The sequence below is a fragment of the Lampetra planeri genome, chromosome 41 (genome assembly GCF_965212315.1).
Source record: "Lampetra planeri chromosome 41, kcLamPlan1.2.h2, whole genome shotgun sequence".
NCBI classification, from domain to species: Eukaryota; Metazoa; Chordata; class Hyperoartia; order Petromyzontiformes; family Petromyzontidae; genus Lampetra; species Lampetra planeri.
This window is the reverse complement of record NC_136147.1, coordinates 8014494-8040422: the sequence shown is the minus strand read 5'-3', so window position 1 is coordinate 8040422 and position 25929 is coordinate 8014494. Positions and strand designations below refer to the sequence as shown.

The 25929-nt window shown below is 46.3% G+C and overlaps 1 protein-coding gene across 2 annotated transcripts in view; it reads right to left on the bottom strand.

The window, feature by feature from the left end:
* The window catches only part of AP1AR (adaptor related protein complex 1 associated regulatory protein), a 43078-nt gene extending 18578 nt beyond the window's left edge, over nucleotides 1-24500 (bottom strand). The window contains exon 1 of one of the 2 annotated variants that reach the window (XM_078613497.1): nucleotides 24288-24500. In XM_078613497.1, coding sequence (XP_078469623.1) covers nucleotides 24288-24376 — 89 coding nt within the window. In that variant the 5' untranslated portion in view covers nucleotides 24377-24500. The remainder of the gene's footprint in view (nucleotides 1-24287) is intronic. The other variant, XM_078613498.1, reaches the window with a different exon arrangement.
* Between the last annotated feature and the right edge of the window lie 1429 nt (nucleotides 24501-25929).

Below are 25929 nucleotides of genomic sequence, written 5' to 3'. Positions count from 1 at the left end.
GTAACGATCAAACCGATTTAGCACGTGCAGACATTCAAACTACACGTCGCAATGTTTCAATGTTCCAAAGGGGACCAGTGGCAGAACTCATCAGCGACAAACAAATACAAAGATCCCCCATATAGCCTCAACACTGTTGGGGCAAGTGCTGTTAGCAAGCACTTTTGAAAGCCGATGTTTACACATCGAACCAGGTGCTCATTTGAGGCTGAGTCGACCTAGGGGAGGCCCAGGACCGGTTCAGATAATCGTCACTGGTGTTGGCCGTGAGTGGAAATCGAACTCAGGTCACCAGGTACACAGCGCAGCGCGCTAAACGCTACACTGCCGCTCCCCACGCACACACACGACTCAAGTTAATGAATGATTTCGCTATGATTCGCGATCCAAAACGCACACTAAATTCCGTGGCATGCGTCCAATTGACGACCGGATGGTCAGCGGCAATTTGCGTGGACCACGCGTGACTGTGCATTCTGCCACCCAAACTTGCCGCGGCTCCACGTTCAACTTGAATCCATGTAAAGGCAATTGGCATTTTGCATTCGGCCAAGTGGAGCGGTGGCAGAGCGAGGGGGCTTGCAATCGAAATGGCCGCGAGTTCAAATCCCGGTTGCGGGTTGACTCGCCCTCCATCTCACTCCGGAGTCGATAAAACATTCGTACAACATCGTGGGGAAGTCAGAAGTGCTTATCCTATGGATAAACTCGCCCCCTGCCAGAGGATTGTGGATTTTCCACTGCTGGCTCATGGCTTTAAACAGGAGATCAAAATCCAAATATTGATTTATTCTGGAGGAATTCGATGAGCTATCAAGCTCTTTTTCACAGATGACCAGTAGGGGTGGGTCAAAAAGTTACAGCAACAACAAAAAACACGATAGGATTGCAAAGTATAGGAAAGACGAGCACCGCCTCACGGTTTCATGTACATTCAAACCAACTCCTGCAGTCACGGAAGTTTTAAGTCAAAATCCAACTCAACATCTGAAGGTTAATAATAATGAACCACCTGCAGACGTGGAAGAAAGTTCACTATCAGGGTGTTCACCGGGATAGGTTTAATGTCAATTTGTAAAGTAGTGTTAATAATGAGCGACGATTGTATGTTTGACAGCGCCTACGATCGTTACAGACGTGATACACCTTGCGTAACGCGGCCGCTGTAGGAGCCGCGACCCCACACAAGTGAATGCATCCCTGCGGCACGCTCATTATGAAAGGCGGATCGTTATAGTTCAGCACGGTCCATCATATAACGAGATAATACGATGTGACACTGCATATCTCGTCACGGTGAAGTGATGCTCCACACTTGGTGTGAAACCGAAGCAGGCTTTCGGCTGTCACTTCCAGTTTCACACGAAGCGTGCACCCTCCTTTGGGCTAGCAACTCGGCTGACTCGACATCAGCACGGATACACGCACACACGCACACACAACAACAACAACAACAACCGCCATTCGCCACTAAGTGGCGGTGACGTCACCACGACGCACACACACACACGCGCCCCCTCACAGACAACCCCGATGACGTCGCACTTTTGCGTGGGCAGTCTTTGTGCAGTGTGAAAAGAAACCTGAATCTCCCCGTCCAATTCCCCGAGTGAAATCGACGGGCGTCTCTAAGTGGGGAAAGTGAAGCAATTTGCACGGATTGCTGCCCCCCTCCAATCAGTCGGGCAACGCCAGGTAAGATTTTCTTCAGGAGGAATGCTTGCGCCTCAACAACAACACTAAGAACAGCAGCAGCAACAACACCACCGAGAAAAACTCCTGAACGTAATGTAACGAGAATTCCAGAGTAATACGAGCCACCCGTTTCAGATCAACGATGCATCTCTGTGTGCCACGGCCTTACTGTTTGTAAGAGATGTGCCGAATCCTCTGCTGGGTGGGTCGGGGAATCGGTCGCAGCAAAAAAAATCAGGCATCAATAATGCCGGGACCAAATCAGCCCCAAATGCGCCCGACCTCGTCAGATTTCTGAAGCTATGCCGGTTTGAGCCTGGAGCGAACTCGTTCGGGCCGAGCGCCTTGCAAAAACAGGTTGCCGTAGTCCGCGCTGCGAAGGCACGTGGAGGGCATTGCGGCGAGTTCCACTGACGCACGACGCTTCGACAGTCGAAGCTCTCCCGCCTTCGCGAACCCACGCGAAACCAGCCAGGTGAAGTATGGTCAAGCTACTCCCCCCTCGGCTTGCGCGGCATAGGGAGGCCCTCCATCCTGCAGCGTGTATCGACAAGAGGGCTGTTACGCAAGTACACGTCCGAGGCAGAAATCTTTTAATTAAACCGGTGTGTCTTGTGCGGCCTTGAAGATACGAACATCCAGTGGAAAATAAAAATCAATAGCAACTGCAGTGATGGCGCTCACTTAATTGTGGGCTGATGAACGCCGAGCCATTTGAGGAATGCGCCGCTTTCACCTAGCTAATAGAATCAACGTTTTTACGGGGAGGGAAGATGGGTCCGCATTTATTGGGCGAATGCCAGCCCCCAGATAAACAATGTACCGTTCACTCAGGCTGAACTGAGCCGCATTAGGTCCAATTCCACTGATGGCATCGGCCTCTCGCCAGTTCCACCTTCCATCTTCTGCTCAATGCCCCAGTTGTTGCACCGTTGACGGGCGACCGCCAATCTCTGCTGCTGCAGTCTTGCACCGTCTGGCGTCAGGGTCTTCCCGTTGTCACACAGTCCAAACATCTCAACCTCCTTTGAGCTCTGTTTCCTGCAGTCTCCCAAGATATCGCTTTCAGTCTCACCAACACCAACCTGTCTGGCTTCTGGTCTTCCCCTCGTCACAACGGTCCAAACATCCTCTTTGGCTCTTTCGGAAAAGTCACGTAGATAGAAAAAAAATAGATCACGACGTTTCGATCGCAACAAGAAACAGACTGCTGTGGACGAGGCATTATACAGCAGTCCGTTTCTTTCACCTGAAGATGATCGCTTGTTGTTGTGATCGAAACGTCGTGATCTATTATTTTATTTTTATTTTCTATCTACGTGACTTTACCGAAAGAACCAAAGAGTATGAATTCCTGCAGTTACGGAAAGCCTCAAATCAAGAAAGTCCAAACATCTCAACATCTTTCAAGGTCCAAAATGGGACTATTCTTTGTCCTTATCAAAGCATGAAAAAATAAGAGGCGGCTTTACCCTTTCTGGCAATATAAGAGGTGTTAAGATGTTCAAACACCAAATAGAAACCGTTTGCAAGGAATCAAGTCTGCATTAACCACGCGTACTTGCGGTGAACATGCAAAATAAACGTGTTCTGATAACATATATGCATTGTCTTTGAAACTGAATGGCTTACACCAGAGACGGCCTTCTTTAGGGCCTAGTCTCACCAGTGTCAGACCAGGGAACGCCAGTTTCCCCATTACCATCATCTCTGGCTTCGAGTCTTTTCCCCATCCCATTGGTCGCCAATCCCTGGGCACCACAACGACGACTATAACCCACCCTTCCACTGCCCTGTACACTCATCGCAACCTCCTCTTCCTGATCGTATTCACAACACTTTCTCGCCTCCCCCCCTCTGTCTAATCACGAGTTTTAAGTTGTTTGCGCAATCGTTAAAAGGGACATTTCCAGCATCTCGTTAAACAAAATGTCAGTTGAGTATATATCTTCTTAAGTCTGTTGATTCTATTTAGCTCTACTACTCTCTTGGCATTTCATTAACCTTATTCTTACAAGGCGCCTTTAGACATTAGTGGAAGGCGCCGTACAAATAAATGTAAATGATCAATTATCATTAAACAAACGTCAGTTGAAAACGGGGTCGTTGTTGTTGTTATTGTTGCAAGAGACCAAACGGCAATCTCTGCCCACGCTACATTAAACCTCCGCCAATAAACTAGAAAGATATTAAATGTCGTGCTTAAGAGTGTTAAACACGATTTAAAAATCAATGTGCGTGGTTTCATGCATGAACTATATCCGTTACAACACACATCCCCGCACATTGTCCAAACACGTGACGTGCGCCATTTTCCTCCTAAGCATCATCAATTAACAAAAATGAGTCACCATTTAACTGACAATTTATGGTGGGTATGAGCACGTGCATACATTTCTCAACTTCAGGCTTTACATTGCTATTAAAATGTAAGAAACCACGTGTCACCAGCTATAACCGTAACGCTGATAGTGGTTTACAATGAGACCACCACCAACAAGACGGTGGGTAGCTATGCATCTGTGATCTGGTGCTTTGGAAGCAACGGTTGCCAAACTACCAGACCATCTGGGCTGTGATGTGGCCCGGAGATGGCAGTACAGCAAATTGGGGTCATGACCCCCCTCCCTGTGGACGTTAAGAACTACATTTTTAAAATATATTTTTTATTTTACCAGTTAAGGGCCACTGATTTTTTTCCAGCTCTTTTTTTCAGAAGCGACCTGGCTACAAATGATAGCTCAACGAAGTGGCTTAACATCGTCGACAAATTCGAAATACACGGGCATCAGGGTCGGGACGGAACCCATGACCTCCTTCATACCAGGCGAGGTAATACACATCTTGCGCCACCTTGAGGAGGAGCCAGGTGGATTGGTGGCCATTTCAGGACAGTGAGGAGTGGTACATAATTAAAAATCTTTCATCCATAAAAAGATAGACCAACAGCTGATGATGATGCATGAATGAATGCAATCCTCGCAGCATTTAGTTTTAGTGATGGACTGGGGGGGGGGGAGAGGAGAGGAGGGGGATCAAAAATCTACACGGCCATGGGGAGAACATACAAAATTCCATATATGCAGGCGTCAGGGTCCGGATTGACCCCACGACCTCCTGCATACCAGGCGAGGGAGTTACCATCTCGCCACCACGGCGCCCCTTAAGAGCGGCATCTCCTTGTATGCGCCGATGAGGTTTGGCTCGGCGCTGTGCTCCGTGTTTTCCCCCCAGTGACTGATGACTGCGTCTGCCCAACCGCGCACGACGCGCAGTGCACGTCGCAATTGCTCACTTCAACAGACCACGTGGGGCTTTGTGGTCTGTGAAGCAATATTGCCGTTGCTTTCTCTCCCCCTGGCGTGTCATCTAATTGGACCGATAACTCGATGTTGGGAAGCAATACTCCCATTCAGCAGCCACGAGAAATGGCTGCGAGAGTCATGTACAGTTGAACATAATTACAGCTCTCTCGTCGAGTGGTAAGCACGGTTGCCGCTTGTTAGAGGTGCAACGGTGGTGGGATGTTAACTACTTTGCCTGGTACACAGGAGGTCGTGGGCTCGATCCTCTACCCCGACGCCTGTATATTTGGAGTTTGCATGTTCTCCTCGTAGTGGCGTGGATTTTTCTCTGGGTCCTCCGGGTTTTCCCTCCACATTAAGAAACATTTGTTGAGAATATTTGGCTGCGAAACATTTCCACACGCAAAACCATTTCGTTGAGCTATCATTTGTGGTCATGTCCGAAAAAAAAGAGCTAAAAATCTCAGTGGGCCTTACGTGGTGAAATTAAAATAGTTTAGTTTCTTGCTTGGGGAGGTCTTCATCCAGCAGTGGGATCGATCATGGCTGATGATTATATTTTTCTTGAAGCATTTATCTTTATTATTAAGGCTACTCCAGATAAAACATCACTCGTGCTCCCGAGCGAAAAACACAATGTAAAAACATGATCGATTCTTCAAGTTGTGTGACCCTGAGCTGTAATACTTCGTTGAATTACCTTGGTGGGGCAATAGGTACACCCATAGGTTTCAGTCGTGGATTTTTATTGATGCAAGTCGGACGCATATCGCAGGCTTCTACCGTGGCCATGTATTCATTCTGGAATAATGATAACAGCAATATTGATAATATTGCCATGTTTTAACCATAATTTGCAGCGCTATTATGAATCTACCACGTATGAAAGCCTCGGCACGCCGTGTCGGTCACAAGGGTTGCTTGACCATACTTCACCACGCTGGCCAATGTGGGTTGGCGAAGGGGCAGGGCGATTATCGGTTCAGACATCACTCGCCGATGTTGTTAGCTACGACCTGGCAGTAGCCAGGTTCATAGTGCAGTGCTAACTAAACACACACTCTGCAACTACGCCAGCCCATTTGTTGATGCATGTTGGCAATGTCGATTCAATTAATTCGCATATTTGCATGCCGACATTCGTGCAAACTGCATCTTCACAACGCTGCAACGTTGAATAATCAAGAGGAGAGGGAGCATTTTCCAAAACAGAAATTCTGCCCCAAAAAAATGAGTGATGTACGAGTTGAACTTGTGAACAACACACCGTGACGAACACTCTCACCATCCCACCACACTCCTTAACCCCCTCCTCCCCCCTTCACCAAACTCCTCGCAATTCAAAAAAGACAAAGTTAACGTTTAATGAGGAATCAGCCGCCATTAGTTGCAGCCCTGCGATTTCTTGCTCGCACCACTGCCGACGGAAGGGCCTCCAATAGAAGGGAGCCCTTGAACGCTCGACCTCGAAAACGGTACTTGGTCTACTTTTCCGCACTGGCCATATGTCGCTGAAGAGGTACCCATACTTTAGCCACTGAGGTGCGACCCATTTTTTTAAATTGCTGGGTGGACAGAGACGGTGAACATATGAAAGGAACTCGCTCCGTCGTTTTTGTCAACTGTCACGCAGCCCGGGACATTGAATCCAATCGGCGCTGTATTATGATCAAATCGGACACCCGACAAAAATCAGCAGATCAGATACCTGCCCATATAAGGAATAAAGTAGGCGTGGTGTTGCACGAAGGGGCGTTTCTTTGCCCATATATGGTCGAGTGGATCGTGAATTTTAGGTCAAGCGTATCGATTCTGCTCGGTCGATCGGGCAAAACCAGCTCAAAAGTCGGACATAATTTGCGGGTTAATCGCCACGTCGATTCATTGCCAATCGATAGATGGATTGAGTAATACCAAATGGTTGGCAAAGCGTCATGTGACATGCCCCCTTTGTTTTTTATTGGCTAATATCTGCATGATCGGTGATTCCGTCACAGTCCGTTTTCATTGTATGATGACGTGCCCTCTGGATCGCAATCCCAGCACGCTAACCGTTACATCAGGGCAGAGTCCCCAGAGTCCATACTCTTTGGTTCCCCAGTCCAGTTGCGTTAATAAAAACAATTAAACCTCAACCGACTTATAAAGGCAAAATGGGGAGCACTTCTTCTGTCGTGTGGCGTTTGAAAAAAAAACCCCAACAGGCTACAATTGCTCTTTACATTTAGTAATCCATTTCACGGGTATGTTGGGGGTGTAGCCGAGCGCTGAAGGAAGGAAAGATTGGGGCGTTCCACCACCACAGAAGCACGTGCTTACCCTTCACTTTATATTCTTTGCTGATGTGTGCCTTTCAAACATTTAACTGTGACTCAGTTGCACGACTTAAAAAAAACCCACTAGGCACTCAAGCCCGGTGCCCTTTCCAGAGACAATCAATAAGAGAGCCAGGTTTAGGAAGCCACCCGTAACTAATGGCTCCTCTTCATCCCCTTTGTAAACCTAATGCATCAATGTCGATGATAAAAAAAAACCTCCAGAATTTGGCTTTATTAATCGTCCCAGTACACTCAAGTATCGATCAGGTCTGTGGTAGTGGCACAAACGACTGTAATTCATGCCATCTGGGCTGGTTGGGTGGCAAAGAGATTTAGCGTTAATTGGCGCTTATTTACACCCACCCACAGGGCGAGGAGAGGTCTGCCAGAGGCAGGACTGCAAGCAGCTTCACGAATAGCACGGGACAATACATCTGTTCATCGATTAAAATCGATTTTTTGCGATTATGACAATTGTGACACGTGCATCATTATTGTCCAAGGGAGGAATATCTATATGACAGGTAGTCCTCTACTTACGACGGAGATGCGTTACGACGACCCCATCGTAAGTCAAAAATATCGTAAGTCGAAGATGGCCTAGCCTACACAGGAGTCTTAAAGAATGGTGATAATTTAGCAAAACAAAGCAATTAACAGTACCGTACTCTATAAACTATATACCGTATGTATTTATTAATCACAATACTGTATTGCACAGCAAAATGTAAAGTAAAAAACAAGGTAAATTCTTAGCCTACCTATATGAACTGCAATTTAATAGAAAGTTTTTTCAGGAAACAATCCCGGCAAATTCCCAACGTACAGTATCGTACCTCGTACGCTGCTGCGTTTGCCTGCCGCGCGAAATGCAAAATATTTTACAATTTTGTCGTATCGCTATCGCCATCGTAAGATCGAAATATCGTAAGTCGAGGACTATCTGTCTGTTCATACATTACACTCATCAGTGTGGCGAGGTATGATCCAAAAAAAAACCCCGTGACCAATACGGCAACGAAGGGGCATTCATCCAGCTGTGGATTGAAAAAAGGTTGTGAATTATTACTATTACCATTTTTATTTTCTACGTTTGTATTTGTCCTGGGCATGAGGTCGGTGTGAAGAATTGTGATTAAGTGGTTAGCACGTCGCGCTATGAACCTGTTGTGCAGCGTACCAAGTCTGTATGGCAGAGGTCGCAAACAGGTTTTGATTCCTTACCCGTACCCGTACCCGGCCGCACCAGGGTTGCAAACGGGTACCCGTACCCGTACCCGGCCGTACCCGTACCCTACCCGGCCGGGTACGGGTATCGGGTACCCGATTGCGACCTCTGGGATGAAGCCATGTTGCAGGCGCGGGTGGGTTGATTCTAGGAACTTGAATTGTGAGAAGAGACAAGACGTTGGGAAATGAGTGACAAACGGTTACTCACCAGTGACTCACGGCCTACCCATACCCGTACCCGGCCGCACCAGGGTCGCAAACGGGTACCCGTACCCGGCCGGGTACGGGTAGGGTACAGGTATCGGGTACCCGATTGCGACCTCTGCTGTATGGCCACCGCTGACATCAGTGGCGAGTGATATCTGAACTGGTCCAGGGAACCGCGGCTTCACCAACGCCCACTGAGCTACCTTGGCCAAGTACGGTCAACCAACCTCCATGAGCAACTTGAGGCCTTCATTCGGCAAGGGATTGATGAAGGGCTGTAAATGTTTATTACTTGTACGATGTTAAACTGCATCCAGTGATGCGTCATCTAAAAACCGTGTCTCTCAGAAAGGTTAAGAGGAGGCCACCTCAACCTATCCTTCCCCTCGACCAGGGGTCGGCATGAGGCTCTTCAAGGACCGCTTGGTGACTTTATTTATTAAGGACCACTACTGTATTGTATTCACCACCACGTACGTTGGCGGCTCTTGAAATATTGAGGTTTTATTTTTTTCACCGAATTCGAAAAAAATATCTCCTTATTTTTGTCGCCGACCCATGCCCTAGGCTGTCCTGAAAATGAGGCTTTCTTGGCTCAACAAGAATAATATTAATGTAATATTAGAACGGAGTCTGTTGTTTGCAATGTAAAGGGTGTGGGGCTGCAATGTGGTCAGAACAAAACAATGGATCCTTTGTTGTAGCGTCCCACGTCGATGCTCCCCTCTTTCGCCAAACCCACGACCAGCAGACACAGCATACATGCAAGTAACAATGGGTACCACTGTTGTTGCTGAATTGGTAATGATTGAACGGGGCGGGCGTGCGGACTTCAGTCAAGAACACGGTAACACACGATACCGACCAGGGCTGAACAGCCACCACAGGGAACAAGATTCGTCAACGCGGCTCAAAACATTACGCACACATCACGAACACATTCTGGATCCTAATTCAGATGTACGTGGACAAAGGGGTAGCCAGCCGTGATGGTCAGCCATGGTGGTTCATCAACATGGACAGCTGCTTTTGTCGGTCCTCTGCTGGATGAAAGCCTCTGCAAGCAAACTCTTTGGTTTTTTCGGTAAAGTCACGTAGGTTAAAAAATTAAAATAAATTAAATCACGACGTTTCGGAAGCAGCACAAGCCTCCGTCATCAGGTGTAACCGCTCCAGTAAAATTGCTGTAGCGTATGGGTTACAGCAATTTTTACTTTACCGAAAAAACCAAAGAGTATGAATCCTTGCAGTCACGAAAACTTCAAGTCTAGAACCTCTGCAGGCAATTTTAGTCGTGGGATTTTGTATCACCAAACTTCACCGTGCTGGTCAGTGCGGGTTTGGCGAAGGTTGGAGAGAGGGCTCAAGGCGGCTGCTGATATCACTCGCCACTGATGTCAGCCGTGGTGGGAATTGAACTCGGCTCGCCGGTTTCGCAGCGCAGTGCGGTAACCACTGCGCACAACTATTCAATACACGTGCACGCTGAAACTGTACAAAAAAAGCACAATTCGGTATATATAAACGCATTTGTCAACAGCACTGCCCCTGAAAGAACATTACGCACTCCAAGAAGGCCGTGCGGCTGATGGGCTGTGTAATAAATGTTTTATTTAATGTTTTTACGTGAAGATGGATATGTGAAGACATTGTCCGCGTATTTATTTTTCCCCTAAAAGGAAACAAATATAAGGCAACATCACCTATTTTATTTTAGGGAAGTGTTTTTGACCAACGTTATTCGTTTTTTTCCGGGAAAATGTACCATAATGAACAGGAAAATACCTATACAGTACGTAAATGTATACACCGGTTCACAACGCTATTTTATGAATTCAGTCAAGTGCAATCTCTTTTGCGGGAGTGGAAACACTCCAGAGATGTTTATAACAACAACTAAAAATACCGATTATTTCAGTTTATATTCGATCAAATTAATCTGCCCTAAATTGCCGCCGGCGCTGTACCGTCGTATAATAAATGTGCTTCGCATTCCGCTGGTGAACCGGCTTAGCGCGCTTGATGCGCAACCATCCTTGACAGAGCTCACTTGTCTAATTCAACCAGAAATTAGTCTTGGGGTTTTTTTTAGTTTCACAGACGGAAAGATGGGAGCTTTGCGAGCCCAAATCGCTTTGGGATTTGCGCAGCTCTGCCAAAACAGGACGCAGTGTGTGTGTGTTTCAGGCAGACGTGTTGCACGTACTTTCATTTCATCACCACAGCGGTGCGATTGTGGTCACATAACCCAAACTATGGGCCATAGAGTAAAACCGCCGTAGTCTGTCCTCCTTGAATGGAGGAGGAATAGAAAATCAACAAAAAATACCTCTTCCGAAGCCCTCTCGTGGAAATTGTACGTACGTATGTTGAACTTCTTTTGCACCGTATGTAGCCAACCGTGCTAACCAGAGGTGCGGGGCGAGCAAACCTCGGCAGTGGCAGCTAGCTCCTGACCGTCTGAACATATTGCCACGCGCAAGAATATAATTGCGGTCAGATGCTCTCCACGTAGAAGGATCAGCACAAGGTGGGCTCCGTTTGGATTTTTTCACTCCGCGCGGCAGTCCCGATAACCGTGCACATTTCTTAAATCCCCCCCCGAGCCCACCGCCTCCGTTCACCCAGCAGCATAAACGGGTTTCGCCACGGATCGTTGATCGACAGGGTCCGCGTGTGGTGGGGTAAAGTGTTGGTACTCCCACCTCTACCAAGATGTCTTGGCAGCATGGAAGAGTAGGCCAAAAATATCCTCTGGAGGGGTTCCCTATGGCACCCTCGAGTGGAGGACCATCCATCAGCAGCGGTGCGAGTAAGACATTTCAGGGCTGTGTTTTATTTTCATGACATGTCTGAGCCAGATGCATGTCATGATGAATTAAAGTTGATTCTTAAGCTCACAAATAGAATGTCAGACGTGTGAGACTCAATGACTTGATGCAAGTGACATGCGAACCACATGTGTTAAATTTAGGTAAATGTAGCAAACGAAACTGGTGAAATGAGACCGTAAAAATGAGACGAAAAATCACCAGCCAGGAGCAATCCACTGCTGGATGACGGCCAAGGAAACGAACGCGTCCGAGAGGACTTCTACCGAGGAGATGGAGCGATGATTTCTACTCGCGTGCAGGTGCCAAGCGGTTTATTACATCGTAGAGATCATGACAAATGGTGACAGCTTGGGGAGGCGCTGCGGTGGAGGAGATGTTAACGACCTCGCGTGGTATGCAGGAGGTCGTGGGTTCGATCCCGACTGATGATGCCTGCTGTGTATTTGGAGTTTGCGTGTCTCTCTCCCCGTGGTTGCGTGGATTTTTCTCCGGGTCCTCCGGGCTTTCCCTCCACATTTATAAACATGCGGCATCAAAATCTGTGATTGTTTTGAAACGAAATCTTAAAAAAAAAACGCTTTAGATTGTTTTTTCATAACTAAGATGCTTTTATTATGTGTTTATGATGCATTCTATCATACTGTTATTTCATTAAATTGTAATGCAATTTTTTACGTATCATTCTTATTGTTGTTTATATTGCATCAATCTCTTCATTTAGTCCTGTAAAGCACTTTGTATTGCATTCTTTGCACTAATTGTGCTATATAAGTAAAGTTTGATTCCATTTGATTTAGAGTATTTGGCTGCTGCTCTAAATTTCCACGTGATAAGCCACTTTGCTGAGCTATCATTTGTGACCAGACTGCGTCTGAAAAAGACCTATTAGCTCAGTGGGCCTTACTTGGTAAAATAAATATAATTCAGTTTAGTTTGGGGAGGGCCTTCATCCAACAGCGGGATCGATCATGGCTGTTGATCATATGTTTCTGGAAGCTTTTATCTTTATTAAGGCTGCTGCTGATGAAAGGTCACTTGTAACTCCCGAGCGCAAAATGCTTTTGGAAGAGCGAGGCTTCTCAAGCGGGCATTTGCTAACGATCCTCTCCGACATCACCAAAATTTAATTTACCGCATCCACGGAGTGTCCCACGGAGCCGCCGGGGCATTCGATGCGCCGAAAGGTGCGAGACAAATGATGCAATCTTCGAGATATCGATATCTGGCAGCTCCCAGCACGGAAAGAGCAATTTACGACGTTTCCGGCTCGCATATCACTGGGCTCGGATTTATTTGTGTCATATGCGGACGACGTGAGTGGCATCGTTTTGCAGCAATGTCCCAGACAAAAACGTATGCTCTCCAATCCCACATTCTTCTTTATGTCTTTAAATGCAAGATCAATGGTGCAGCCCTGCAATTACTTGTTGACGCTGCTGTTGGTGGCAGAGTCTCCACTAGTATTTTGTCTGGTCTCCCACGCTGGCCAAATGTCTTGGAAGAGGTCCGAGTACCCACACTTTACCCCACCACACACAACCTGCTCATCGGCTAATTGCGGCGTACCCACTTATGCTACTGCTTCCAATGTAATTCCACCCGAATAAAGGACTCTCATAGAGAAAATTAAACAAGACCACCAGCGACACGTGGCATGAGTGGCCCATAGCAGACCGCACGGCCACTTAAATAAACAAACACGGCAGGAAGCATTATATTACGCAGGAAGCTCATTGCTCAAATCCACTCAATGGACGACGGTCGTCTTTTCACAAACGCACGATCGAAGTACACCCAACAACCGCGAGCAGCCAAAAATAACAAAAAATGTAACATTGCGTTTCAAACCCCTGTTTCTCAACGACGAAACACCTTTCAGTAAAGCAGCGGTGAGTATTGGGGAAACGTGCTTCCAGACGCAAATGATTCCTAATGGTCTCGAGGACATTAGCCATTATTAGCGGACAGGGGACGTGAAATCGATAGCCGTTTCGGATTTCCAATGACGACATAATGGGTGCGCGCTACGCGAATGGCATAAGAGCGTCTGTGGAGCGAAGGGAGACAGAGGTGGCAAGGCCATGTCATTAAAGCGGAATGCATCTCGGCAGTGGGAATTAGGGACGAGAGTTAGGCCTTGATAAATGGGCTTGGAGAGCAGGAAGAAGATGCCAATGCAGGGTAATGTGATTATGTCTGAAAAAATTTGAAGAAAAAATCCACTGCTAGATGAAGGCCGCCCCCCCCCCCTCACCCCCTCATGCCACGAGATGTAATTTTAAAGGTGGTATGTCGTTAATGTGAACGAGGTCGGAATTCTCTTGTTTAAATAATAATGCAATACTGTCATTATTTTATTAAAAGTAAAGGTGCAGCCTGAAATTACTGTTCACACAACCACAAATGAAAGGGCCTTTACGAGAGAGAGCCCTCCCCTAAACTATAAACACATGCACGCACTGCTTTATGGATAGGGGCGGTGGGGTGGGATGTCAGAAACTAGCCCTCTGTTTCAACTGCCTTACTGAAACATGGGAATTTAACCGGCGACCTCTGGTTTGCAAGTCCTGTATGCTAGCCATGACACCAAAGCAGCATCCCTATTGTTTTAGCGTGCAATCAAACCGATCAAACTAATTGTATTACATTGCCACTGAGTGAATATACACACTCAAAGTTATTTTTTAAAATCTCAGTGGGATTGCTACTAATGTTTAACAGCTCTTTCACACTACAAACTGAATTGTACACTCAGTACATGACAAAAGTAAAAAAAAAAAATTCTGTAAAACGATTTTCCTCCCCAATATCATCCCGCTTCATATCATGAGACCAAGTATAATTTCAGATTTCTCTCAGAGCAGTGTACCCCTTCCTGTTAGAGAACGATCCATGGAAGCAGCTACTACAGAGCTACCTCAGATCCCGTCTTCAAGGGATACTCTGGTCCGCACAGAATCGAGGCCAGCAATTCCCACCCGCTCTGTCGCATTATAGTTCAATGAACAGATGCTGGAATTTGGCAAAATTTATTGTAGAACCCAATATCCCGTGAGCTTTTTTTCTTAAATACAGATCTTGGTGACTGGGCTGAGACCATCAACTCACTACCACACTTAAGGACCTCGTTTAAACACAGGTAGGTGCCTTGATTCGAACCCAAGATCTTAGCGGTGCTAGCTCACCGCGCTCTGACAGCTGAGCCACACACACGGGGGCACCTCAAATATCCACAAAGATGAAAATCGCCAAAGACAATCGCGACCGACCATTGCACAAATACTCCTCGGCTGAGTAGGTTTGGCTCTGACAGCCAATATCACGGAGCAGCAAAACCGGCACGCATGGCTCAAGAGGGGGAAAGGCATCGATCATTCAATTACCGCGCAGAGCACGCGACTAACATGAGACACATAATAGCGCCGACCGAACGCCGTGCGCCTTGGTTGTATCCAGCACCGTGCGGTCGCTGCCTGTCAGTCGACTGTCAGCCCAGATAGGGAACAAGTGTACTTTATATCTTCTCATCTGTTGTGTCATCGTGGACATCTTGCGAATAAAAATAAAGAGAACTGGGGGACATGCCATGGTTGTGTGTAAGCAAGCTTCCAAGCCAAGGGAAAAAATATATATATTATTTGCGATGTGGAAAAGTGGCAAGGGCACTTATCAATGATTTTCCCAGAAATACTAATCATCTAACTTATATGGACTGCATATAAATTTCATTGCTTTAATGTACATAGCATTTAAATAACATTTTAAATAATGTGAACCCCTTTTGTCAACCGACTTCTGGAGGAAGACCCCCCCCTGTCCCCCCATGTTGTGTTGGTCATGGGACTTGTTTGACTTTACTTCACCACACGGGGTCAAGTAAGGGCCAGGGTGAAAAAGGGGCGCCCATCCGAGTGGTTCACAAAATTCCCACGGTGGCAAGGTGTTAACAACTATCTCGCCCGGTGTACAGGAGGTCGTGGGTTCGATTCCGACCCTGACGCCTGCTGTATATTTGCAGTTGGTATGTTCTCCCCGTTGGTTGCGTGGATTTTTTTCCCCCGGGTCCTCCAGTTTTTCATTCCAAAATTTAGAATCAACATGCGTTTGAAGTCTCTGGCTGCTATAAATATCTACGTGATAATCCATTTCTTTGAGCTAACATTTTTGGCCAGGTCGTTTCTGATAAAGAGCGATATAGCTCAGTGGTGCCCTATCTGGTAAAATAATAGTTAATAGTTTTTATCGCTTTAATCACGTGCAACTGATACGTGTACGAATGCCACAAAACCACTGAACTGACCACATAATGATGCAGCAGATGTTTACTTACTTATTCATGCGATCTCAAAAGCTCTTTCAGGAAAGCCTTGCTTGGCATTTTCGACCAATTCCTCGTGAATTATTCCCGCGTGTTGAGGCAGTACGCAGACTTTCCTGGATAAAACCCATTCGTGATAGGGGATAGCGTTCAAATTCTGCATAAGTCCATCGGTATCCTACAGGCAGGCCACACTGGCTCCTCAGCAACCATCTCATTGCCCTACAGGTGGCCGTTTTGCACGCGTATTCTCTGCTAGTTCTACCGACCCCACCACAAAGTCTCCGGATTAGGTGTGCACCAATGCAACCGGTTTAACCTTCGTCGCCAGGAACATTTGACTTCCTGTTTAACACGGCGCGAAGACAGGCCGTCAACATCGCGTAAAGGAAAACTTTGAGGGGGGAAAAAAAAAACCTCGCAATTCAAAGAGCACTGGTCATGTCTTGAAACCGGTATTATTTGCACAAGGACCACAGCTTATCGCATGCCGCGACACATTTAGCCTGCACGCCGACAATGTCACACCGTCCACGTGGCCATTTGTAAATCAACTGCTGGATGAAGGCCTCTTCATGCCGTGTCCATCATGTGGGTAAAAAAAAAACCCTATTTTTTTCATTTTACCAGGGAAAGGCCCACCGAGCTATATAGCTGTTATTCAGAGCGACCAGGCCACAAATGACAGCTTATCGTGTGGAAATTCACATCAGCCATATACTCTAAAACGTATCTCTCTAAATTTGGAGGGAAAAACCGGAGAATCCTGAAGAAAAATCCACGTGACCATGGGAACAACATGCAAACTCCTAATATACAGGCGTCAGGGTTGGGATGGAACCCACCTCGATGGTCAGTGTGGATTGGGGAAGCGAGGGCCACAGGATCGATTCAGATTTCACTCGCCGCTGATGTCGTCAGCTGTGCGGTCAGGAATTGAACTCAGGTTACCCAGTTCATAGGTCGATGTGCTAACCCCGGCACCACTGCTCCACCCTACCACAACACATAACTCAATCATGAAATACTGAAACATCACGCAAAATGTAGATATGTGCTGGAAATTCTAAAGAAAAGATTCCCTCATTCAGCCTTCAAGGCTTTTGTGGGGCAAGTACCTTAAAGTAGCATTGATCAAATCTCATACAAAACACAGCAGACGGTGTGGCCAGAAGAATAGAGGCCACAACCACCATTATCTCCTCATGCTAATATCAACAGTACCACTTCCAGGTATTCATTTTAGGCTGAGAGGCAAAGCTACATTCAGATACCGATTGGCACTTGTGCTGTGTGTGGACGGGAATCGAATCTCAGGATCAGAATCTTTATTTATCCTGGAGAAATCCGACAAGCTATGAAGCTCTTTTTCACAAATGTCCAGCATTTGTGTTTTTCAGTTTAATGTATGAGGTATAACCCTGTGAGCCATGCGGCTCTTGACTTGGGTGCAACTGCAACAAACAAAAACATGAACACAAACATCTTAAAGTGACTGCACACAACAGAAAAAAATTAAGAAAAAAACAGCAAAGTCTTACAGAAAAACACCGTATTTCAACAGTGTGTGCAAAAATCCCAGTGGAATGCAAGTCAAACAATAACAACCATACGACAATTTAGATTAAAGTTATCAGGCTAACTCTGGACTACAACAAACAAACATGGCTAAACAAAAAACTTTTCAAAATCACCAAAATAAAACAATGTAACAGTGATCATAGGAATTGTGATTCAAATTTAACAATAAACGATATACATAACATGTACGACCAAACTTTGCAGCCATAGTTGGCTGCATGAGTTACTCCATAACAGCAGGAGTATCAGTATCAAAAGTTTGCCAGGTCTGTATCAACGCGCAAAGAACCACTAAGCAACTACCCCTTTCGTACATTGTGTGCACAAATATCCGCATTATTAGATCTATGAATGTAATGCAAGGTGAAGGAGTGCGTGTTTGTACTGCTTCTTTGGCCATGATTCCACTTACAGCTGGAGAACTGAGAGGAAAACAAGGATGAGCAATGCACCAAAGATTTGTACGTAAATATTTTCTCGACAAATCAAAGTCTGCTTTTTTTGTGAGTGCGTTACCTGACCTGAGGAGTGGGCAAACATTTTTTCAAAATAACTAACAGATTGGTGGCCACTGCCATTTGCGAGTAACAACCCAATAGAGCAGATTCCAGAAAGGGCTTAACAGCACGAGTTTGGACAAGGTGAAGAGAGAGTGGAGATTTCACACCATTCATCCTCCATCCGTCGGGGTGAACGGCCGGCAAGTTGCAAAGTGGGCATCGTAGCAAGACTGTGACGCCCGAAGCCAAGATAGCAACACAATTACAGAGATAAAGAAAACGGAAAACACGAATAAATAAACGTAGGTACAGTATTGAACGTACAAAAGGACACGTAGCAGAATGTGCCACGCAATGGCTGGTGTACCAATGATGAATTGGCGAAGGCAATCGCGGTCATGTCCACGACAATCGATGACACGGCGGCTGTTATGATAATGCTAGCGCTGATGGTGATTGCGACGCGAATGCAACCGCCACTCCAACAAAAACACAACAATGAGCGCGAATAACTAAGAGGCAGGCATGGAGGCTAATATTGATTTGGCAATCCAATAGGGCACTGAGTATGAACGATGCTAAATAAACAGTACTGCAATAATTCACTGTTGTTTTTTTCTTGGTGAGGATCGCGTAAGGACAGAGCCAAAAGGTGATGATCATACAGCCTCCTTCACCTGCCACAGCCAAACAAATCAAGTTGCCACAAGAACAAAACATGCCAACTGATATTGTCTTCAGCCAACCCATCTGTTGATATATGACCCACGCAAAATTGGACAATTTATATACACGACGTTTCGCTGGAAAATACAACAACCAGCATCATCAAGTGATGGTGACCCAATAGAATCTACTCAGCAAGTGATGGCATCCCCTGACCTGGAGAAATCAAATTGTGATATGGTCATCCGCCAAGCCAGGAGTGTATATGACACCATCTGGCTTTATACTTGCGTGCACTAGCCCGAGAAAGAACGATCATGAAACGCAACATTGGCGGCGAAACATGCGTGTTAATGTACTGCCATAAGCAGTTGTAACATCATCGCGGAGGGCAAACACTGACGCCGGCTATTGCTGCCGGCTACTGAACCGGCGCTTAGAATTCAGGTCTTTCTAAAAAGCACAGAACAGAGCCTTGGTCACACAGCATGATTAGGGTGAATAATTGATGTCACTGCCAATTGCACATGCATATGGGCTGTGTGGTACTCTACATAATTCTGCATAGAAAATATAAATAAAGTTAGACCGAGGAGTTTCCTAAACTCCTGTCAAGTGACATTGCTGGGTATCATTTCCCATTGTTCGCTAATCTGTTCCATTCAAAATACTCGCCGCACACGCCTGATACTTGCTAAACAAGTTCCATTTTCAATGTAGAGAGCGCCGATTACAATAAAGACAGATATCTTGTGTGTGTCTGTGTATGTAAATATGCGGCCTCCATAATGTAGGGAGCATTCTTAAATTGAATCATCCCTCCCTATGTCACGAGTGAAATGTTCATTACTCATGAGGTTTTGTGGGCATGTAACCACATACGTGGTACACTCTATTTGAATATAGAAAATCGGTAAACATGAGGAGGCAGACGAAGGATGCAAAGTTCGGCAGCCACGTGAATTGACAGCACCAAGCGTAAGCCACCATCAAAACGATCCTTCCTTAAATCTGTTCCGAAATTCTGCACCGTGTGACCATTTAATGTATATATGTTTTTTTTTAATCTCTTCATAATCACTGAAATATGTCACTTCAAATCAATAAACAATGACACGGTATACAATGCCTGTGTTAGGTAGCTACTTTTTGAAATTGTTGGATCAACACATCACACACGCGACTGCGTAGATTTTCACAATAGCCCTCTGTAGCTCTCACGTTTCGCTCCACGTGCTCGGAGCTTCGTCAAGAACGGAATTGTTATTCAGTTCCTGAAGTTTGGATTTAGTTCCTGAATTTGGATTCAGTTCCCCAAGAATCTCCCAGCACGTGGTGTGGCGCATCAGCCAAAGTGCCGGGCAACACGAGGTACAACCTGAAAAGGCACCAGAGAGCCGTACAGAACAACCACAGCAACCTACACAGTCGTCCTATTAAGTAAGGGGTTTTGAGAGAATGCAAACTCTGTTCTGACATTGATCTGAATATTTTCTACTTGAGTATTTTTCGTCTGCGCTCCATTATTCAGTACTAGCTTTACTACCCGGCTTCGCCCGGGACTGGGATTCACCACGCCCGGCCGCCTTTGTCCCCCCAGTGGCGATGTTCACACAGCAGACCAGTTACTCGTTTGAGGCTGAGTCGACCTAGGGGAGGCCCAGGACCGGTTCAAATAATCGTCACCGGTGGTGGCCGTGAGCTGGAATCGAACTCGGGTCGCCGGGTTCAGAGCGCGGCATAGCGCTAACCACTACACTACAATGCGTGACAGATTTGACGTCACAGGTCACTTGCCGTGCAAAAAATATATGCATTATTGAGCTCCCACCCCACAAAAAAAAGTGTATCTTAATAATTGTTGCATGGTGTACAGTCTGGAAAGTACCCACATGGCAAATTTCAAGTTTGTTGCATGTCGGGAAGTACGCTAAACATTTTGAACAGACACACATAATCACAACTTTGCCTTTTATATATATTCAGTATAATGGGAGCCTGGGCTGTGCCTACCAGCTGGGTTTTTATGGCATTCAATATTTGTTGGTAATGAGACTGGCTCTTCCTCAGTTGTACAGTGCTACGCTTACAGACGTGCTCTGCCACTACTGTGGGGCATCAATGATTTATGAGCAGGTATGAGCCCATAGAGAGACCAGAGCGCCTTTGTCGTGCAGTCTATCTGCCCTGCTCACAGGGGATATTAAAAAGAGAGCTGACTGCATGAATGAAGCCCGCTGTTAACCTGTACAAACAACACTGGCCAATGTTACTACAGGATTCATATCCGCGACATCACAAAGCCCATGCCAACGATACCTCATTCATTCACCGACTTGCAAATGCTATTTTGCCACTGCTGAATGAGGGCCGTGAGGGTCGTTGAGTGAGGGAGTCATTTGACCCAAACTTCACGCATGGATGTGAGGAAATGAGTACAGTACAACATCGTGTTTTGTTGCACCGCCCATCTGATGACCACCACGTAGCCTCACAGGCACCGATACCAACCTGCAGGATGGTCGACCATGCAAGAACTATTTAGGCTCAAGCCTGCATACATGCCAAGGTCTGGTCAGATGGTATACATTGGAGGTGTTTGGTTTGAAGCATAAGCTCATTCAGAATGAGCGAAATCGAACTAATCATGCCCTCTTCTTGCTCAGGATGATGGCTTCACCGAGTTTCAAGATCTTTTAAGAATTCCTGTTACACTGGAATGTTTCGACAATTCCAATAATGAGGGTTTGGCATGTGGGAGGAAATCGGAGTAACTGGGGAAAACCTCACGCATACGAGGGGGTAACTATCAAAGCTCTGCAGATGGATTCAATAATTGTTCTACTGCCATGTGCTGGCCACCTCACAGCCAACATCAACAGGCAGTCTGCAATCGAAGTGTAATGAGAGCCTATGTCCGGCTCACGTGGTGATCGGCTCTGCCGGTCCTGCTCTACAGCCAATGGGGGGAGAGCCTGGGAGCATGGCCCTGGCGTGATCGAGGGATGTCAGCTAGGATGATTGGTTCTGCTGGTCTTGGCCTCAGCCAATGGGAAGACAAGTCAGGGGCGTGGTCCCGGGAGTTGATGGGGAATCTGGAACATTCAGCGCAGGCTATTAAGGATTGGCTGGAGCGTACCACGTGACCCAGGCATTAAATAAGGGAAGAGCCGAGGGACACGTGGTCAGACGAGGAACGAAGAGTTGGGCCACGCGCGAGCGGGGCTCCGAGTGCCACGTGGCGGTGCGCGTCTCTTGCGATCTGTCTGCCCACTTCCCGTTTCCTGCCAGCAACGGGGAGTGCTTGTGAACTGAAATAAGTAAATAAAAGGACTGATTCCACAAGCCGTCTCCAAGAGTATTATTACAGAAGTACTAACCCGGCTCAATCCTTCTTAGCCGTAGTCTAACGTAATTAAAATAAGTAATATTTTTAAAAAAATGTTTTAAAAACAAGCTTTAATTAAATGTATCGTTCTAGTAATGGAATAACTCCACGACTCCAGGAAGTGGAACCGAAGCTTGCCATAACGTAAGGGACCGTGGTGATTTACAGCCAACGTTAGTTGAGCGTGGACAATTAGACCCAAACCGAAACATGATATATAAAAAATAATGTTTAAAAATATATATATTATTTTTAATGATATAATATAGTATTGTCATCAGTATGACATAAGTATACCAAGTTTGCAGTCGATACCACGTTGGGAAGTGGGTTAAAATAGAGTTACAAGATTTGAGGATACAACAAAACAGTGAGTTAATAGAAAGCGTGTAAAATAATCTTTAGAAACACGTTTGTAAATGTTGAGGGAAAAACCGGAGAACCTGGAGCAAACTCCACGCTACCATGGGGAGAGCACACAAACTCCAAATATACAGGCATCGTTAGGGTCGGGATCGAACCAACGACCTCCTGTATATCAGGCGAGGTAGTTAACATCTTGCCACCATGGCGCCCATATATTAAAGTCAATTAATTCATTTTGTTTCCTCATTTACATGAGGACATCTGACCATGATATTCACGTCACCGTACAGGTTTCATTAATTAAGAATTCCTTCATTTATGTATCCATCCACATGCTAATGTACAATGAGTGGTAATGTATTGTCTGCATGCAGTTAAAACGTTACCATTGACCAACCAACGTTGAACAAACGCTGAAATGTGTGAATGCTTGAAATTACAATGAAATACGGCAAGAGGGATTCGAGATCAAGTAAGAGACATGACATGGACTGCTAAGAAAGTGGGAATAGTGGCAAGGTTTTTTCTCAAATGGGATGATGGCTGATGGTTCGGACTAACATCCGAGTGACGCCACCCCGGAGAGAACGTCAACTGAGGAGATGGAATTATGAAATCAGCTCGCGTGACCGTGAGAGGTGGTGACCACTTGGGGAACCCAGCAGTTGGTAGATCAGATCTGATGATACCACTCACGGCACTGTGCACCTTGCTACATCATAAAACATAAACCATTGTACTGTACCTAAAATACACAGATATAAGGACTAATATGTACAATACATATTGGACAGATTGTACACATTGCTGGGACAATGTATGACAAGAGACGGTTAATATTTGATGCTAATACAGTAGGCAAACACAATAGGCACCCTATGCATACACACCTGCATGCTGTACATCTCGTCAGATCTCGAAAGCCAAGCATGTGTGAGCCTGGATAGCCCAGTAAACATGGAACGCTGGGTCAATATTGGCCCCAACACACATTCCAACACTGCCCGACATGGCATGTTTTGCTGGGTAGCGTTTGGATGGGCGACCACCATGCATAACAGGTCATATAGGCTTCGGAAATAACGTGGAGAGAAGAGCACATGATGCATAATCCCTGATATCATGAAACATGATGTGGATACATCATTCATTCACTGGCTTGTAAATGCACGATTTTACCGACTTGCAAATGCAGCGGTAAAGTATGGTCAAATAATCTCCCATGGCTCGTGCCACGTGGTGGAGGCAGATGTCCTGCAATGGATGTATACTTATAAGGAATACGATACAAAATAAAACAATTACTGTACCATAAATTCACTAGTAGTCATGAATGGCTCAATTAAAAACTGCCTCGACCGCTCCATTCCGTAGCACTCGGAACTCCGACCCGGCTTTCCGGTCTCACCAAACAGATTTCACAATAGGCTGTTACTATAATATTACATAACTACTATTCTAAACACAATTATCCACAGCGCTAATTAAACATTGTATTAGTGATAAAAATGCACACTGGCTGAAACAATTGCATAAAACAAACACAACCCGTGATTGTTACTGATACAGGGCTAAATAACCGGCTGTAATACAGCGGGGCGGTTCGCAAAACACGGACGGGACTACCCCACACAGCACCAATCAACGCACGGAATGGAGCCTCGGTTCACGTGTCAATTATAACAATTAAACTCTCACCAACTTACAATGTGCCAAACGCGGCCATGTCAACAACGTCAACCGACCGCGACGAACGACTCGGTCGGAGCGACAGTCCGCTTGGAAAGAGAATGAATAATGAATGAATGAGGAAATACGGAAGAGAAAGCCAACATCAATCGGCGGGCATATGGAGACAGAACCCAGTGAGGGCACGTACCCTCCTCCTCCTGATCGAGAGAGCCTGGGTCTCCCTGCCGCACCGCCCGGCCTCAGCGCGGCCACACACCATGACCAGCACGCGCCCATCGCTGTGCCGTGGCCATAGGGGAAGGACCCGAGGCGTGGTGGAGGACACGAGAGGCCGAGATGAGCGAGAGTCCGGGTCGCTGAGCCCCACCGCTCTTCCTCCTCCCACTGAGAAGCGACACGGGAGGGGGAGGAGCGTAGGGGGGGAGTGGCTATTAGTAAGCCCCGCCTACTTATGTGTAGGCTCCGCCCACTGTAGCAGAGGCCCCTCCCACTGTAACAAAGGCCCCTCCCACTGTAACAGAGGCCCCTCCCACTGTGGCAGAGGCCCCTCCCACTGTGGCAGAGGCCCCTCCCACTGTAACAGAGGCTCCTCCCACTGTAACAGAGGCCCCTCCCACTGTAACAGAGGCCCCTCCCACTGTAGCAGAGGCCCCCCCATAAGTGGTCCGCGTGGCAAGAGGCGGAAGTAGAGGCGGGGTCCGACGTTTCGGGCAATGGCTCTCCATAATGGCAACAAATTATTATCTTACGATACCGCGCATGGAAGTGATGCACAAGAACAAACAACAGCAAAAACTCGACACATTTGTCTCAATCGTATGTTTTCCGTCTCAACCACGTATTTTTAGCGTGTGCTCTGAAGAATGGACATTTTCCGAAACGTCGCCTATCACACACGTTTCCTTTAAAGGCAATGCTAATTGCAGAATGTGTTGATTTTTTTGGTACATATTCTTAGGTTTTTTCGGTAAAGTCACGTAGGTAAAAAAATTAAATTAATAAAAGTAAAATAAAATCTAAATCACGACGTTTCGGAGACAACACAAGCTTCCGTCTTCAGGTGGAACCGTCACAGCACGATAGCTGATACAGCTATCCTTGCAGTCACGAAAGCTTCAAATCTAGAATTTTTTGGTACAGTATAAGCTAAGGTGTTCCAAGAGGGCGTGGCTATCAATATAGTAGGCGGGGCTTCGTCACAAGAAGGCGGGGCCACGTGAAAGGGGGCGTGGCTATCAATATAGTAGGCGGGGCTTCGTTACAAGAAGGCGGGGCCATGTGAAAGGGGGCGTGGTTAGTGTGAACTTCAGATAGGGCCCGTTGGAGGTAGATTAAATCGTAGAGTTGGGATAACAGATTATTATTAAAGTACTGTAATGTAATCTATTATTATCCAAGTTACTATTCATGTATTACAAACAAATTACTCAATTGATATTACACATAACAGCAATCGTCGCCCGCTACTGGCAGACGTATAATTATTTTTCTGTTTACGTGACAAACCTTACTAGTTGGCTGTGTCGGGTGGTGGCGGGTTTCACGACACATTTATACATTTACGCGATTTCACCCCCCAAAAAATCCTGCATTATGGATAATGCCTAATTTGTAGACGAGGTTCTGAGTCATCTCGTGCCCACGGGGACAGCTGCCGCTCGTGGTGCCCTTTCCAATGCGTCTCGATGAACTTGTCTGTCCAAAGCGGGCTGAGACGCCTCCAGGATACATCAAAAACAAATCATGATGATTATTAATAGTATCGGTTCGATTACTAATCGTACAACACCCACATACAGCAGTTGGGACAATGCGTCATTTCTGTTCCC